At 35.7% G+C, this 17,247-nt stretch overlaps 1 protein-coding gene across 2 annotated transcripts; it reads right to left on the bottom strand.

Annotated features, from left to right (window-relative positions):
• Positions 1 to 4,995: 4,995 nt before the first annotated feature.
• On the bottom strand, positions 4,996 to 8,763 carry LOC126817470 (uncharacterized protein C8orf74 homolog). 2 transcript variants are annotated; one of them, XM_050544459.2, is made up of 5 exons: positions 8,681 to 8,763; positions 7,804 to 7,996; positions 6,752 to 7,152; positions 6,428 to 6,569; positions 4,996 to 5,349 (listed from the first exon to the last, which is right to left on the bottom strand). In XM_050544459.2, the coding sequence occupies exons 1-5, from the start codon at positions 8,735 to 8,737 to the stop codon at positions 5,228 to 5,230; spliced, it is 915 nt and encodes a 304-aa protein (XP_050400416.2). In that variant the 5' UTR covers positions 8,738 to 8,763; the 3' UTR covers positions 4,996 to 5,227. The 2 variants fall into 2 exon arrangements, with proteins under 2 accessions (XP_050400416.2, XP_050400417.2); XM_050544460.2 differs by lacking the exon at positions 8,681 to 8,763 and having other exon boundaries at positions 7,790 to 7,907.
• Positions 8,764 to 17,247: the final 8,484 nt, after the last annotated feature.

Here is a 17,247-nt window from a genome sequence, read left to right as displayed (position 1 = left end):
GATTATCCGCTCAACGTAATCAGTAGTTTTCTAGAGGCGACGCAAACACGTTGTGCTTAAAAGGGTGCTCAATCTCTGTCAGTTCATGTCCAGAACGATTCAGCCATTTAATGATTTAATTTAAAAATGGAATGGAGAAGCTAAGTCTCAAATAACCAGCACCGTGGTTATGATAATACACAATCAATATATTCATTTGTAATATTATATACACTATAGGAGTTATTTTAGTTCTTTGAAAGGAGCTCTGTTTAATATATTAAAGTCTTTAAACAAATGGGTGACAAGAACTGGGCTAAATAGGTACTTTGCATTACTCTACAACTTTCTTAGACTAACTCACTGACATTTCTTCCACCATCCATTACTAGAAGTGGGTTACTGTTGTTGTCCAGCCAACTGGTGTACAGTTTAGTCCAATTAAATAAATAACGTTGACGTAAACGGGCGTTCAAATAAAAACACTAACTCAATTATGGAAATGACCTGCTGTAATAGATGACGTATCTAAACGTTTTATATATATTAAAGAGCGCGGTTAAATTTGCTTCAGACATCATTTTCGTCCGGCAAAGAGACATCATGCAAATCTATTAAGAAGTGTGTGGTTCTTGCCACCTTTAAGACTTTAAGGTATAACCAGACATCATGTGCTATTCTCAGAAGCAGGTCCCGTGTACACATTGGTGTGCACGTAAAAGAACCCCTAACAATTGGAATTCGCTATTTTAAGAGTAGACCGTAACGCCGCTTTTGGTGATAAATATCCCTCATATAGCACACTGCCTCGTCTTCATTAGCCCAGTCGGTGCAGAAAAGTAGGACGTTAAACCCCATTTCGTTCCATCATTTTGTTAGGTTTAATCTGATAAATATATACTGTCAATATTTCAGGATTCTTTTATGTGCACGCCAATGTGTACACAGGAGCTTGTTTTTTTGTCCCATCTACACAACTAGACACTGTACTTTGCCAGACTCTTTGTCCTGCATTACCGACAGGGAGAAACCACGCTGGCAAGATCCGGGGAACTTTCTTGACCTACACCAGGACTAGTGTATATAGTGTATATAATCATAGTATTGAGAGGAATATGGTCGATAACCCGACACCACGACAACCCGATATCACGACATTTTAACCCGACACCACGACATTTTTACGCGACATGACATTTTTAATGTCGTGGTGTCGGGTAAACCACGGTTTACCTAAAGAGTGCTTGGCACCAACAGTCTGCTACATAATACTATGATGGGCGATGTTGCTCGTATTGATTAAAATTCTAACACGGAACAATATGTTGTATCCTGAAATGAAATGAAATGGGGTTTAACGACCTACTGTTCTGCTCCGAACTGGGCTAATGACGATGGGCATACGCGGCACTACGGCCTACTCTTATATCGAATTCCAACTGTCAAGGGATCTTTTACGTGCACGCCAATGTGTACACGGGACCTCGGTTTTCGGACCATCCGAACGACAAGACAGGTGTTTTGTCAGGACCTCCGTCCTGCATGACTGACAAGGGGGAACCACCCCGGAAAAATCTGGATTTACTTTCTCGGCCAGTGCAGGGATCGAACACCCGACCTCCAGACTAGCGAGCCAGAGAGTACAAGTAACGACGGATCTCGAAGGAAATAAAATGAAATGGGGTTCTGCTCCTAAACTGGGCGAATGAAGACGGGCATACGCCATACAGTGTGCTATGAGGAAAATTTTGCCCGGGCAGCGGCACTACAGCCTACTCTTATATCGAATTCCAACTGCCATGGGATCTTTTACGTGCACGCCAATGTGTACACGGGACTTCGGTTTTTTGTCTCATCCGAACGACTAGACAGCTGTCATTGTCAGTCCCTTCTTCCTACACCACTGACAAGGGGAAACCACGCCGGAAAATATTGATGAACACCGGGGGCGGACCCGCGACCTCCAAGCTAGCGAGCCAGCGTCTTACCTACTTAGGCTCCCGGATCTGAACAATTGTTCTACTTTTCCGAACCAATTGGACTATTGAAGATAGGCATACGCTATGCAGAGTGATATGACGGAAATTTTCAATGGACCATGACATTTCTTCATTGAATTTCAACTTTGAAGGATTCTTTTATGTGCCCAACAATATGTACACAGGAGGGTTTTTTTTTTGTTTTGTTTTTTGTCCCATCTACATTACTAGACACTGTTCTTTGCCAGATCCTTTGTCCTGCACTACCGACATGGAGAAACCACGCTGCAAAATTCCGGGGAACTTTCAGTGTACATATATATAATCATAGTCATACAGTATTGACAGAAATATGGCCGACATCACGACATTTTAACCCGACAATACGACATTTTTACGCGACATCACGACAAAAAATGTCGTGGTATCGGGTGAAAATGTATTGTCGGGTTAAAATGTCGTGATGTCGGAGTGTCGGGTTAAAATGTCGTGATGTCGGGTTGTCGCCTTATGAAGGGCCACCATAGTATATAGCCCAGACCTCTTGACAGTACTGAAAAGAAGGTTATGAAAGAAATACATTGAGCTTATAATGCATAAATTGACCAGCCGAAAATGACCATCCGGTTTGAATCTTGCAAATGATCGCCGACGTCGTGAATCTGGTTTTTTTTTGTTCTTATTTTATATCCCCTAATCAAACAGAGAATATATACCAATGTTCCGACAGTCAAAAATAATGTGTGAAGTTGTTGTATGAGGAGAATCCTGAAGGCCAATAAACAAAGAAGAGGGATTTTGTAAGTAAATTGATTAGGACAGTGTAATTCCTATTGAAAGCATGTCTCCCCTATCCTCTTCAAAAACTGCAAATAAAATGGGAAATAGCTAGGGGTAGGGGTGACCCACCTCTAAGCGCATGTGGTTTCACTGATAACGTGTGAACAACAATCTATGACAACTTCCTGGTGGTTTCTGAAAAATGACATTTTTACCTGCTTTTCTGGAGAAAGTGAGATGATCTTGAAACATGAACACCTGACTGCTTAGATGAAATAGATGACAGATGTTTCGGAAAATAATTTAATATTTAAAACATCCTTGAACAAGCACAATCCATCCTAACCAGTGGTTAACAAGCCAACAGTGAGGCTGATGTCCCCCGCCGAAATCCCCAAATAAATAGATGACACATATTAATTAATCGCACATCTATTTTTTTCCAAAGTATCAAGCAGTCAAACTGATTATCAACTATACACTAAGTTTCATCACTCTCTATCAGATAGAATCAAAGTTATCTTGTCCCAAAGCAGGAAATTGCTTATCTTTGCTTAGCTTTAGCTCGATATGTTAATCATTGAACTCAGTCAAGACGATCATCTACATCAAGTTTAAACATTCTACCTCAATTAGAAGAAGAGTTGTTATGTTCCAAAGTCGTGACCAATCAAAATGCGTATTGCTCGTTAGCCTAAGCAGAAAATTCTCATCATCGAACTTAGTCAAGGTATTGATGTAATGAAACTATACACCAAGTGTCATCACTCTCACTTAATGAGAACTAAAGTTATCGTGTACCAAAGCATCGACCAATCAAATTGCTTATCTATGCTTATCCTAAGCAGAAAATGCTGATCTTCGCACTCCATCAAGGCATTGACCTCATAAACCCCTACACAAAGTTTGAACATTCAAGCTTAAATAGAAGGAGAGTTATAGTGTATTCCAAACTCTCGGCCAATCAAATTGCTTATCGCTCTGCTTACAATGAGCAGAAAATGCTCATCATCGAACTTAGTCAAGGTATTGATGTAATGAAACTATACACCAAGTTCCATCACCCTAAGCAGAAAATGCTTATCTTCACACTCCATCAAGGTATTGACCTAATAAACACCTACACCACGTTTGAACATTCTAGCTCAATTAGAAGGAGGGTTATTGGGTTCCAAAGTCTCGGCCAATCAAATTGCTTATTGCTCTGCTTACCCTGAGCAGAAAATGCTCATCATCGAACTTAGTCAAGGTATTGATGTAATGAAACTATACACCAAGTTCCATCACTCCCACTTAATTGGAACTAAAGTTATCGTGTCCCAAAGCATCAACCAATCAAATTGCTTATCTTTGCTTACCCTAAGCAGAAAATGCTTATCTTCACACTCCATCAAGGCATTGACCTAATAAACACCTACACCAAGTTTGAACATTCTAGCTCGATTAGAAGGAGGGTTATTGTGTTCCAAAGTCTCGGCCAATCAAATTGCTTATCGCTCTGCTTACCCTGAGCAGAAAATGGTCATTATCGAACTTAGTCAAGGTATTGATGTAATGAAACTATAAACCAAGTTTCATCTCTCTCACTTAATTAGAACTAAAGTTATCGTGTCCCAAAGCATCAACCAATCAAATTGCTTATCTCTGCTTACCCTAAGCCGAAAATGCTCATCTTCGAACTCCATCAAGGCATTGACCTAATAAACACCTAGGCTACACCAAGTTTGAACATTCTAACTCAATTAGAAGGAGAGTTATTGTGTCCCAAAAAGTGTGACGGACAGACAGACGGACGGACGGACGGACAGACGGACGGACATACAGACGGACGAACCCATTTTAATAGTCCTGGTCACAATCTTGGCCAAACAATTTCAAAGGTAGAATGTCACCTCAAAATCGCCATCTTAAAATTGTTGAAAAATTCACAAAACAAAACTCATAATAAGAGATTCCTCTTGTTTATTATGTGATTATTAATAAACTTTAAATTTTTCAGTTTGTATTTTTATCAAAAAATGCCGGTGTAACATTTTATATTAATGATAGACTGTGATCATTATGCAATGAATATGAATGAAATCCATATCAAGCCAGTGGACCATAAAGTTCCAATATTTTAATCATAAAATAACCAAATTATTGCGCTGGCAAGAGAGTTTACCCATTTTCTTTCCAAAAGGGTCTTATAGTAAAATTACCTTGCTAAATTATTTAAACACCAAAAAAACATATAACCCAGAAAAAAGCCAAAACATAAATAAATGAATATTTTATTATAGATTAAATTACACCAATAATATCACAGTTTTAATAACGTTACATATCAAAAAATATTTCAATCTTGAACCTGAACTAAAAAACATGATCAGCAGGACCAACAGGGATCTCAACATCCTCAGAACGATTTTATTCACAAGAATCTTTGGAAATAACTAGATAAATCTATAAAACAAATAATGTCTCTTATTAAAACAAATTTAGCCACATTATTTTGATTTTCCAGAAGAGCTGGCTCTACCCGACTTAGGTTTAGCTTCAGGTGTTTTTCTACCAGTTTGCTTGTCTTTTGATGATACTGGTGTTTTAAGCTTGTACCTTGGAGGTGGTCCTAATAATAAAAGAAAAAATTATTAATACAGGAGACCGATACAGGAACATCTGTCTTGAATAAATAGTACCTTTTGGAGCAATCTCATTAAAACACAGATCTATATTTCGTTTCGTTTTTTTATACTTTGATGGTCTCTACTACATAAAGATCTGACAAGTTGTACTGGAAAGTTGCGTTAGAGGTCATACAAGCGGCTTTTGACCCTAGACATTAGACATTTGATTAACCAATCAGCGTTGATGTTTCTAGTGGGTACCCACGTTTCTGTGCACCTCATGCCAAAAATTTGCTGTAACAGACCGTTTCATTGATTGGCTAATCCCTCACATTATCGAGAACGATGACAACTCTTCCAGATGCTAGTGTAGTAAAACAACTATAAAACCGAAACGAAACAGGATCTGTGTTTTCATCAGATTTCTTTTGGAGCTAAAATGTCACTGGTAAAAGCAAAATACTCCAGTTGTGGGTGGGTTGTCATAGGACTGATACTGTGAAGAATTCAGGTCTAGCAATTTCTTGCTGATTAACGTTTTTTTAAACTACTTGAAACAAAAGAATTTTGTCAGTGACATGGTAAAACCTTGCAAGCCATTTTTTTATGATTTGGAGAAAAGCATGAAAAAAAACAAAACATTATAGCATAATTGCATTCTTAGCTGGGATTATATACTTTACAGATAATGTTGCTCAAATGTAAGTTTGATGTGTTATTTGTAAGATATTTAAACAAATTAACACAAAATAATGTAAATAATAGGGTATTTTTTGTACTAATGGGGCTTTCAATTTCAAAATATAGACACAAATGCTGTTTTATGTGTTTATTCTGCATAATAACAAATAACTAAACCCCAAGGAATTTGTTTTATACTTTAGTGATCATAGAAAACCTTGTAAGTTGTTTTCAAATTGAAATCGTGCATAAACTACACACGACAAGAGCTAGCCAATAACATTGACAGATGGAAAATTAAACAGAGAATATGGATCCCAAATAAAATTTATTTTCGATAAGTAGACAGACTTAAAAGGTTTTTCAATGTCACCGACGAATTTATAACATTTCACCTACCTAGTACTTGTGGTCTTGGTAAACTGGTTTTCTCTAGTTTAAATTGTAGAGTATCCTGTGTTTGTACAATGGTTGTTTTTAAATCATCAGTTAATGAAGATGTATAACATGTAATAATATCTTTAATCATATCACTTAAACTCTGAAAAACAAAAAAACATAAACTCATTATTGAACATTCATAAGTGGGTCTAGTAGAGCATAACACATCCCTATTTGTTTGCTAGGTTATTAGGAATGTTCTTTAGTAGCCATACCTAATAAAAACGCTAATAAAAATAATGAAGATAAAAAAACATTAAATAACAAGATGGAATAATGTACCTCTTTTGTAAGGGAATCTTCTCTATCTTCATACTTCCTAAAGATTTCTTCTTTCTTTATTTCATTTTCATCATTTAATTTTTCTTTATCACTCAGTAAACTGTTCATTTTTTCACTCTCTCTTCTTTCAATATCACAGATTGTCTGTTCATATTCAAATATACGTGATTCTTTGCCAAGTTTAAACGGTTCTGGAGATTCTGGGGGAATTATTTGAAGTTTAACTTTAGGAATCTCTTCATCTCGTTTCTTTGTCAAGACGTACTGATAAAGTTGATAGTGTGAGAGAAATGTGGAAAACACAAAATCAGTGTACATCTTAAAGAAACGTTCCCCAAGTAAAGGAAACATATTTTCAGCTTCTTTGCTATACCAGGTCACTGTTTCTGCCAGTGACTTCCCTGAAAAAAGTAAAAATTATTTTTAGGTATTTCAATTAATACAGGATCATTCATAGAGAATTAATCAACTATGGAATAAGATTACCTATAATATAATTGTGTTATCTGACACCAAAATCTTCATATCAACCAATATGATTTGGAATCTGCTGGCATCAGGCATATAATATAAATCAAAATGGAACCATACAGACAATTCCCAACACCCTTTACATTGTCATTGTTATAAATACATCAGAGGACCCTGTGCTGAGATGACAAGGAAAGTGTGCCTGATCAGTCAGATGGAAATTCAATGAAGTGTGGGTAGAAATGCAGCTGTCCAGGCAACATTCTCTCCCATGCATTGTAAGCATATTCAATGAAACAAAAATGTTTTGTTAGTTTCAAAATGATCAAAGTAGCCTATTGTGTTGACAAGATGTTAAATCCCATTCCATTGCCCTGATGACTTTGTCATGCCAAAATGAATGGAGTTAGCTTGCTGAAATCACCCCTGAGGAGTTATATAATGCTGGCGCAATATGCCATACTTTAATAGGTCAGTGCTTAGATTTTTGATAATTCTACTGAGTTTAAAAGGTCAGTTTAAATATGATATTGTCCAAAACTAATTTCTTAGTGAAAGTAATAATACCTGTTTAAAACTACCTTTTGAAAATTTTAATAATTTGTTGGCGAATTTGACAACTATGCCGACTGATTTCCATGGAAATCCTCTTTCAACAGCAAACATGACATGATCATATAAATAGTTCACATAGATATCTGTAATTGAATTCTTCTCTTTATCATATGGTTTAATTCCAATACAATTTGCCAACAAACTACAGGCTTCGGATTTCTGAAGAAAGAAACATTCATCTTGAACATGACACATAGGATAGACTGTCAAGAATAACCTACAACTACAAGGTATTCTATAGTAGTTCTCTTTAACTTGTCAGTTTGCACTCAGTTAACCCAGTCAGATGGTGTGTGAACATTACAAGAATAGAGTAGAATAGGGGGCAAATAAAAGAAGTTAGTTATATTAAATGTTGTTGTTCTTAGTGTTTTAAGGCCGCTTCCACCGAAGGTGATATCGCAGACAAGTCTTATTTTTCATTTTTATTATCTGAGCGTACGCGCAGGGGTCTTTCCTGTGGGAAGTAACTGGAGTACCTGGAGTAAACAAACGACGTTGAGAAGGCGTCCCCTATCTGATTTCCAAGTCACATACATAGCCGACATAGCGATCGAAACCACAACCGCTGGCCAGCTAGAGGTCAAAGCACGGCACTCTAGACCACTAGGCCATCCCAACCCCCCAGTTATTTTAAAGATATTCTCCATTTATTACAGATTTGTATCTATCAGTATCGTCAAGTTGACGTCAACACTAACGCAAGTTGAGTAACGTAACGGAGTTATTGTATTCAGACATTTTCTTGGATTCTGTCCTTGGACCGTGGTCAGTACAAAAGATTGGAGACTCTTTATTACTTTAGAATTTGCAGATAGTAATTGTGAAATTGCACATAGCTACCTGGAAATAAGCAATGTTCTTTAAATCCTGCTCGCAAAGCTTGTCAATGTCAGCCATCTTGGTTGCTATAAACGCTTTGTAGTGTCAAGAATATCCAGTTACCAAAATAAAGAACATTAAAAGCATTGACGTCAATGATTAAAAGTGTCCAATTAAACAAGACTGTCAAGGGGAAATAACTATAAATAACTAAGGGATAACTCTAATCTCCTGCACGGAAGCATACCACCATTACTTTCCCCAATGATTTCAATTCAATGTTAATTCTGATCTTTTTGACATTCTATTTCCCAAATTTTCGTTTTCATTACAGACAGAGCAACAAATGGTCAAGTCTTTGCTTCAATTTTTGTATGAGGTTGATCACTGAAATTGTAAAATAAACAACCTTGAAGTACATATCACCGTAAACAACCGCTATCCTTCTGCCTCTAAACCATGAATATTTAACAAAACCATATTCCTTGTCACTTACAACCAGGGAATCGAAACCACGCCAGCTGACTCAACAACAGACCTTATGATGCAGCACGCACAGGCTAACTATTCGGCCATCCAACCCCCTTTGTAAACACAGACCAATTGGGTTTTCAAGTGGTATCACAAGTAATCTTTTATGTAAATTTGAGGTACTTCGATTTTTGGAACTATTTAAGAGCAAGGAAGGACAAAGAACTATTTCTGTCTAGAATAAGATCTCTTCGCTGGAACACAGTCTAAAACAAAATCCAATGTTTGGGAAAGACTCGTTTATGTAGTTAGTTAGTTCTATGATCAAAACAACAAATACACAGAGTCTACCCTTCTAAAAGTCATGCACAAACTTCAATTAGCTGTAGCACGGCCCTTTAATGTATTAAACCATGGCCGTAGTAAGCAGTAATGAATGTCATGTACCAGGCAGGGCATGTTTGCTTTGTACAATTTCTATATCTACTTTCATAAGCTTCTGTAGGTTACTGTCAGTTGCCATCTACATGCAGAGTTATCTGAACAAAAAAAAATATTATTTATCTGTATTTAAAGCTTTTTACTATTTGAAAAACCACATAAGAACACAAATTTGTACAATTAAAAAAAAGGTTTATTTACAATAAAAATAACAATTTTATACAAGAACTAAGAAGCTGACAATAATATATTAAATTAAACTTACACAAGTTTAACAATAGCATTTACAATTACTGATATTAATGCAAACAAATAGTTATGAACATTGTGAAAATATCATATTTAACTACAAAAATCTTTATATAACAAAATGATAAGCTTCTCCTCTTTTGGCCAAACCTGCCTTCTAATATTACTGTACCTAATATATCCTTTTCAGCATTAAAGAAATCAAATCTCTTCGAATTAAGTCAAAATAAAGTACAGAAATTGTATTGATCTAATGTGTTATTTCGCTTAGTGATGGGGCAAAATCTATTAAATTTATTTTCGAAAGATTGGGTAAAAAATCAAGTGTGCAATTGGGTAGATCTGAAGTGTTATTTCAATAAATGATGGGTAAAACGTTCTGTAAATAAAACCGATTTGTTTACTTTGACCAAAGTGGAACACAAAATTCAACAAAGACACATTGTCATTGATCACACAAAGCAATTATATTTTTGATCCAAATCAAGAAGGACTGGTCACTTTAATTTGTTGCAGAAAATATTGTGAAAGCTATATATTTTAGATAAATAAAATATGGATAACAAATAAATTATGTTTTGTTCAGATGTAATAAATTTTCAGCCATTACTCCTTTTGTTAAAACTTTCAGTTTAAAATATTGAGCAATCTTGGACTATAAATAAATTCAGTTTGTCTAGTCAGACCCCATCCACAAGACTTTCATATTTGTTTGTTTGATATTGAATTGGGTTACTGTAAAACCTATCACTCAATATATATTGAATATAATTTTACATGTACCCCTTTTTTTCTACAATTTTGACTATTATTTTTTTAGTTGAAGAAAGAATTAATACCCCCTGTTTCTTTATAGAAATTGAACAATTATGTTTACCAACATGTGTTTTGTCTATTGAAATTAATCAAGCTGGTTGAGTAGGTAAGTCACATTTAACAAACTGATTTCTTACTCACATTATTTTTTATTTATATAGTACTCATAAATATTCAAAACTAATGAATTTAGCAAACTTAACCACTTTCCTAAAGGAAAATTTATATTAATATACACAGCATGAACAACAAGTCAGACTTACTCCAAGATGTAAATAATAACATATTATATAAACATATACAATATTTACAAATTGTACCTGGTACATAATTTATGTATATTTCATACATGAAAGTAAATAAATAAAAAAAAAAGAAATTGTACTAACACAGGGAAAGTCATTATAGGATTACATACTCATAAATACAACTGAAAAAAAAATTAAATATGTAGATTATAAGCTCTTGTTTCCAACATAAGGAGTTTTCTGTTCATATTTTCAAGGGAGATAGTTTCAATAGCTAATTAATTTCATAAAGGCTTCATTATCGACCAATTGACTTCACAAATGATATAAAATACTTCTTTGATGAAATAATATCATGTACTTGTCAGATTTGTTCAATCCTAAGATCAAAGTACTGACAGTGAAAGCAAAAACCAATTCGATTCCAATATTAAATTTGATTAACATCCAACCATTTAATGCATTAGCCATTGTGGTTTATTCATATCCATCAAAAGATATAACTGTCTATCACAGATATATCATTCGTATCTAACACTCATTATGGGAGATTAGATAAAGAGCTGGCAGATAATTTTCAGCCTAGCCTCGATCATAATTACTAAAGTCGGTACAAAACATAGTCTTGATTATCCATTTTTGCAATAGGCAGATTTAGCTCTTGCATAATGTATGTTTAACAGACTAAACTGTAACTATATGCAAATGCCAGAAAAAGATGTGATTAAATTACATACATTATTAGCCATTTCAGAATTCAGATCTGAGTTAGATAAGACGTGTTATTCAAGTGCTGTCTAGCATACTAACACAATATTTTGTTAAAGGAGCTGTCCAAGATTTTACAGGATATGTATTTATGAAAGTTGAGTTTTTATACAAATTAATGGCATAATGTGAAGAAATCATCCAAATACAGGTCTGGAAGTTTCAAGTCAAAATATTGTGCCATTCAGTGGTGATGCTAATTTTCTAGGACAGGGATGTATAAATCATTCAAGGAATTCAAGGTGAGACTTGAAATGTTGACAGTCATTTGGAAATTGAGTCACTAGAATATATCTGGGACAGCTTCTTTAACACAGTTTTGTTACAGCAGCAATATAATCATAACACTTGGTATTCAATTTATATAAATAACAGAAAAATAAAGTACAGTATACCAAGAAGATAAATATTTGCAAGACACAATTCATATACAGTTTGGTGATAACAGGTGTCCCCAAAAAAGCCATTTTTCAAATTTAAAAAAATGAGGAAATTTATAAAACAATTATTGCATATTGATGATAATTGATTTGACTTTTTAAATGTTTGGTTGTGTCCCTTAGCTCTGTGATAAAACTGTATAATAATATTCAAGAATAATCTTCATACAGCAATTGTCTTTGGACCTTGTTCAAAATTTCTTAAGATTTGGGGACATATACTACATGTATGAAGCCAAGGCAGGTGAGCTTCTTAAGAGTGAAAGGCAGACCTTATCTGTCAATTTTTGATAATCTTTAAGAAGATAATAATATTAATGTTTCTTATATTTTTAATCAAACCCATCTATATTACTCATACTGAGGACAGTCCAAACAAACCGTCCTACATTCTTTGCATTCAAATTGTATTATTAAAGACATTAAGATTTCTAAAAAAAAATCTGTACTAAAGTAAAAAAGAGGATCCATTATGTTCTTCGGGAATTAATTATCTCATTTTACTAGCAATAAAGTTTTTAACAAGTTGTTTAAGTATTTGTGTCTACTTCAGTATAAAATATATAAATACAATATTCAGATCAGGAGATATCAGGTTTCTTATGGGTACTGTATTTGATCTTTATATAGGTTAAACTGATGAAGTTTTTATTCTTTTTTTGCACCATATGAAATTTCCTTTTCTGAGATGGATTTTGATCACCAGTTTCCATAATCAAAGTCATCATTAGCAAACACAATAAAATATCCCAATATGGTGGCAAACACCACTACATTTCCAGCTAACACTAAACCACATGCTCCCCACTGAATCTGAAAAACATGAAAGTTTGTTTTAATTAAAGTTAGGAGAGAGAGAGAGAGAGAGGCCATTTCGGGACTAACATATTATTTCAATAATTCGCTTGCGCGTAGGGGTCTTTAGCAGTGGGACGAAATCAGAGGACCCAGAGAAAACCCACGAGGTTGGACAGACAACCCTACTCCTTGTCACTTGTCACGTAATTAAAGTAACCAGAGAGAGAGAGAGATTAATCTCCACTTGACACAAGCTAGGTCATCACGGGACTAACATATGGTTCAATTTTATTTCAATAATTTGCATGCGAGTAGGGATCTTTAGCAGTGGGAGGAAACCGGAGGATCCAGAGAAAACCCACGAGGTTTGACAGGCGACCCTACTCCTTGACATGTACAATCAGGAAATCAAAACCATGCCAGTTGATTCAATGACAGACCTTATGATACAGCGCGCACGTCACACACGCTAACCATTCGGCCATCCAACCCCCCAAAATAAGAGTAATCAATTGAAAAGAGTGACAGAATTAATAGAACAGACACGTCTTGAATGGAACAAGTCATGTTAAACATTTGGATGAATAATGATATATAACAGTCAGTGAATCTAAACAAACACAGTACAGTCAATCTGATACCTCATAGTCCATTAGAGTTCGACTACTTCCAAAAATATCAAATGTTATATTATTTTGTATAAATATTACAACTTTTCCTTTGTAAAGACCTAATAGACCAAAAATCATTTTAAGTATGTGTTCATTACTAATTTAAAGGATTAAAACAAAAACCTATGTAAGGCACCATTTTAAGTTTGATGTTCATGGACAGAAATGTTGTTTGTCTGTTCGGGGTTTGTGGCTACATTAGGTCTGCCCTGCGGCTGAACTTTGGGCTATAAGGGCATCTTGAGTCTGGGAATGACACAGGCCTGGTGGCATTGCACTACCACTTCCGGTTTCAAAAGATTATACCTTTAATGTTTTATTCTAACAGTTTTAAAAAGAGAATAAACCGAGTTACTTACAACACTAACATGTGCTAGTACAACTGGGAGGCCTATTGATGATATCACTATTCCTGTTGTTAAAAATACACACAACTCTCCTATAGCACTACTAGCTGAATCAAAATTGTTGGATAAACGTCTAGCAATAACAGTTGGAACTGGAGCCAACACATAGAAAAATAACACAAATAAAGGCCACCAGTTACTGAAAAATAACAGTTTAATACCTGAACAAAATTAAATGTAATGAACATTATGTTTTTCAAACTAATGAAAGATTAAAGAAAACATAACAGTGAACAATTTTGTGATCAAAACGAATGGCAATACGTATTATCTAAAGCCAAAGGTGCACTGTCCTGTTTGATGATTAAAATATTTTATTATTGAGTTCAGACTCTACTGTACACCACAATGAAAATCTTATCTTACTGTGTAACTTTGATGTCCAAACATTACCTCTTTAATAATACATGGCACATTCGAAAACAAATATTGCCTAGATAATTTCAGATATATACTATTCAAAAAAAGTAGGGGATATTTGATTTTTAAATGTTATTAAAGTCACCTAATGAAACTGACGAAGAAACAAATGACAAAATGAAATGAAGTTCACATTCATCGATTTATTCCAAATGATCGTTAGACTAAGTAAGGCACAGACTGACCACTATAAGGGTAAAATGATACCCGGGGTCAAACAGCAAAGTTACCACAGCATCACAACCAAGTCAGTAACGGGTAAATCCTCCTCTGTTTGCCAAACAAACATTGATCCGACGTGGCATACTCCTAATGAGACGTCTATGGTCATTTTGGTCCAGATTGTCCCATTCCTGTTGCAACGCAGCAGCAAGTTCTTGGACATTGGCAGGACGTTGTTGACGTTGACGTAACCTCTGTCCAAGCATGTCCCAGACATGCTCGATGGGGGAGAGGTCGGGACTCAGTGCTGGCCAAGGTAATGTGGTGATGTTCTGTTGTTGGAGGTAACCTGTAACGATCCTGGCCCTGTGACATCTTGCAATGTCATCCTGGAAGATGAAACGGCGGCCATGACGTCGTGCGAACGGCACAACATGGACTGCCAAGATGTTGTCCCGGTAGTACTGGCCTGTAACACGTCCTGCAACAACATGTAAAGCCGTTCTTCCAGCAACAGTGATGCCTCCCCACACCATAACAGAACCACCCCCAAATCGATCATGTCTGATGACGTTAACGTCTTGGAAGCGCTCGTTTCGACGACGCCACACCCTCCTACGTCTGTCCAAAAAATCAACAGTGAACCTTGACTCATCTGAAAACATCACATTGCTCCAGCGTCGATTATCCCAGTGTTGACGATCCCTACACCAACGACGTCTTGCCTGAATGTGATGATCTCTCAAACAAGGGATCACGCGAGGACGTCGGACGCGAAGGTGACCCCTATGCAGTCGATTCCGAATCGTCTGGCCACTCACTCTCACACCAGTGTCTGTTTGAAGACGAGCGCTGATCTGATTTGCTGTGATGACACGATTTCTCAAGGCCAAGGTACGGATAAATCGATCCTGGGCTTGAGTTGTCGCCCTTGGTCGACCTGAGCGTGGTCTGTCCTGTACAGATTGTGTATCACGGTATCTGGACCATAGCCTGCTTATGACAGACTGAGAAACATTCATCGTCCGCGCCACAACCGCCTGTGTTGTGCCGATCTGTAGCATGCCAAGGGCACGTAACCTTTCATTTTGGGTAAGCTGACACATATCAAAATTTGTTTTCTGGTCACTAAAACAATTAAACTGATGTTTCCACCCTGGAATTCAATGCCACAATGACTGTAACATTCAAAGTCAGAGTCGTGCAAATCTTGGGTTGGACCCCCATGATGATCCCAAGCATCACCTGCATTCCATGCGGTAGCTATTGGTGCGTTTGGGCGTCACATGTAACTGGAAATGTTTCTTCTGTTAGGTTCTATAGTGACTTTTTTCGTAGTCATTTGCATATTTTAGTATTATGCCCTCAAAATCAAATATCCCCTACTTTTTTGGAATAGTATATTTATATGCATCATTTCGTTAATAAATTACATGTACCTAGATTTACAAGAATGTACATCAACAAATGTATCTTTTAAAAAAACACCTAAAAATAACATGTTTCAACTTTTATCTCCATGGTAAATGGCATCGTTGAAAATACAGGCAATATCCCTATGTATTCCAATCTTGGGTTGGACCCCCATGATGATCCCAAGCATCACCTGCATTCCATGCGGTAGCTATTGGTGCGTTTGGGCGTCACATGTAACTGGAAATGTTTCTTCTGTTAGGTTCTATAGTGACTTTTTTCGTAGTCATTTGCATATTTTAGTATTATGCCCTCAAAATCAAATATCCCCTACTTTTTTGGAATAGTATATTTATATGCATCATTTCGTTAATAAATTACATGTACCTAGATTTACAAGAATGTACATCAACAAATGTATCTTTTAAAAAAACACCTAAAAATAACATGTTTCAACTTTTATCTCCATGGTAAATGGCATCGTTGAAAATACAGGCAATATCCCTATGTATTCCAATTTACAATTAACGTTTAAGTTAACATTTATTGGTTGATTATTTACTACTGTATAATACTTACTTATATTGAGGTAATGCACATCCCAATACTAGAAAGGTCATGCCGATAGCAGCCGCAAATGCCAGAGCCACTAATCTGTAATATATAAATATAACTCATTTTTACTCTGTTTTATTAGATTCATTTTAATAAAATAAAATTTACCTTTTCTCAATAGCCTACTGGCATTCTATGCAACTTATGTTTATTCTCTTAAAGTTTACAAATACAGACATTAGAAAAAGACTTCTGGAAAAGTTAAAGATCCACTAAAATCTCTTCTCTTATTCGTTAAATCCAAAGATTCAATGTATTGCTGGTTGCCAGGCAACAAAACATACGCCCACAGCAGCTAAATCGTCCAGGCAGTCAACACGATGGATTTAGCTGTTCAAGTTAACAAAAATCATTGAAAATCAATATACATGTTCGTCTCAAGACCTTAAACTCTGTGTATCAATCTATAGTCAATCAAAACGATTATATATAGGCGTAAACACAGTCACGACAGTGTATAAATATAAAATCAATCAGATGATAACTATGGTCCCTAAAGCATCCAAAAGATTTTTCAAAATGATCATGGGCCATAACTCTGGCAGTAATTATCGGAAATCGTTGAAAATCAATAGGCTTCTTTGTCGCATGACCTTAAACACTGTGTATAAATTTAAAGTCAATCGGATATTAACTTTAGCCTCTAGAGAGTTCACAAGATTTTTCAAA

This window comes from Patella vulgata, chromosome 4 (genome assembly GCF_932274485.2).
Source record: "Patella vulgata chromosome 4, xgPatVulg1.2, whole genome shotgun sequence".
Classification (NCBI taxonomy): Eukaryota; Metazoa; Mollusca; class Gastropoda; family Patellidae; genus Patella; species Patella vulgata.
This window is presented reverse-complemented; position numbering and strand designations above follow the sequence as displayed.

Excerpts from the sequence above, each read along its gene's own strand:
- LOC126817470 (XM_050544459.2), bottom strand. The coding sequence starts at position 8,737 with ATGGCTGACATTGACAAGCTTTGCGAGCAGGATTTAAAGAACATTGCT. Across the intron at positions 7,997-8,680 it reads AGAACATTGCTTATTTCCAG|AAATCCGAAGCCTGTAGTTT; the intron begins GTAGCTATGTGC and ends TTCTTTCTTCAG. Across the intron at positions 6,570-6,751 it reads AAGATTCCCTTACAAAAGAG|AGTTTAAGTGATATGATTAA; the intron begins GTACATTATTCC and ends TTTGTTTTTCAG.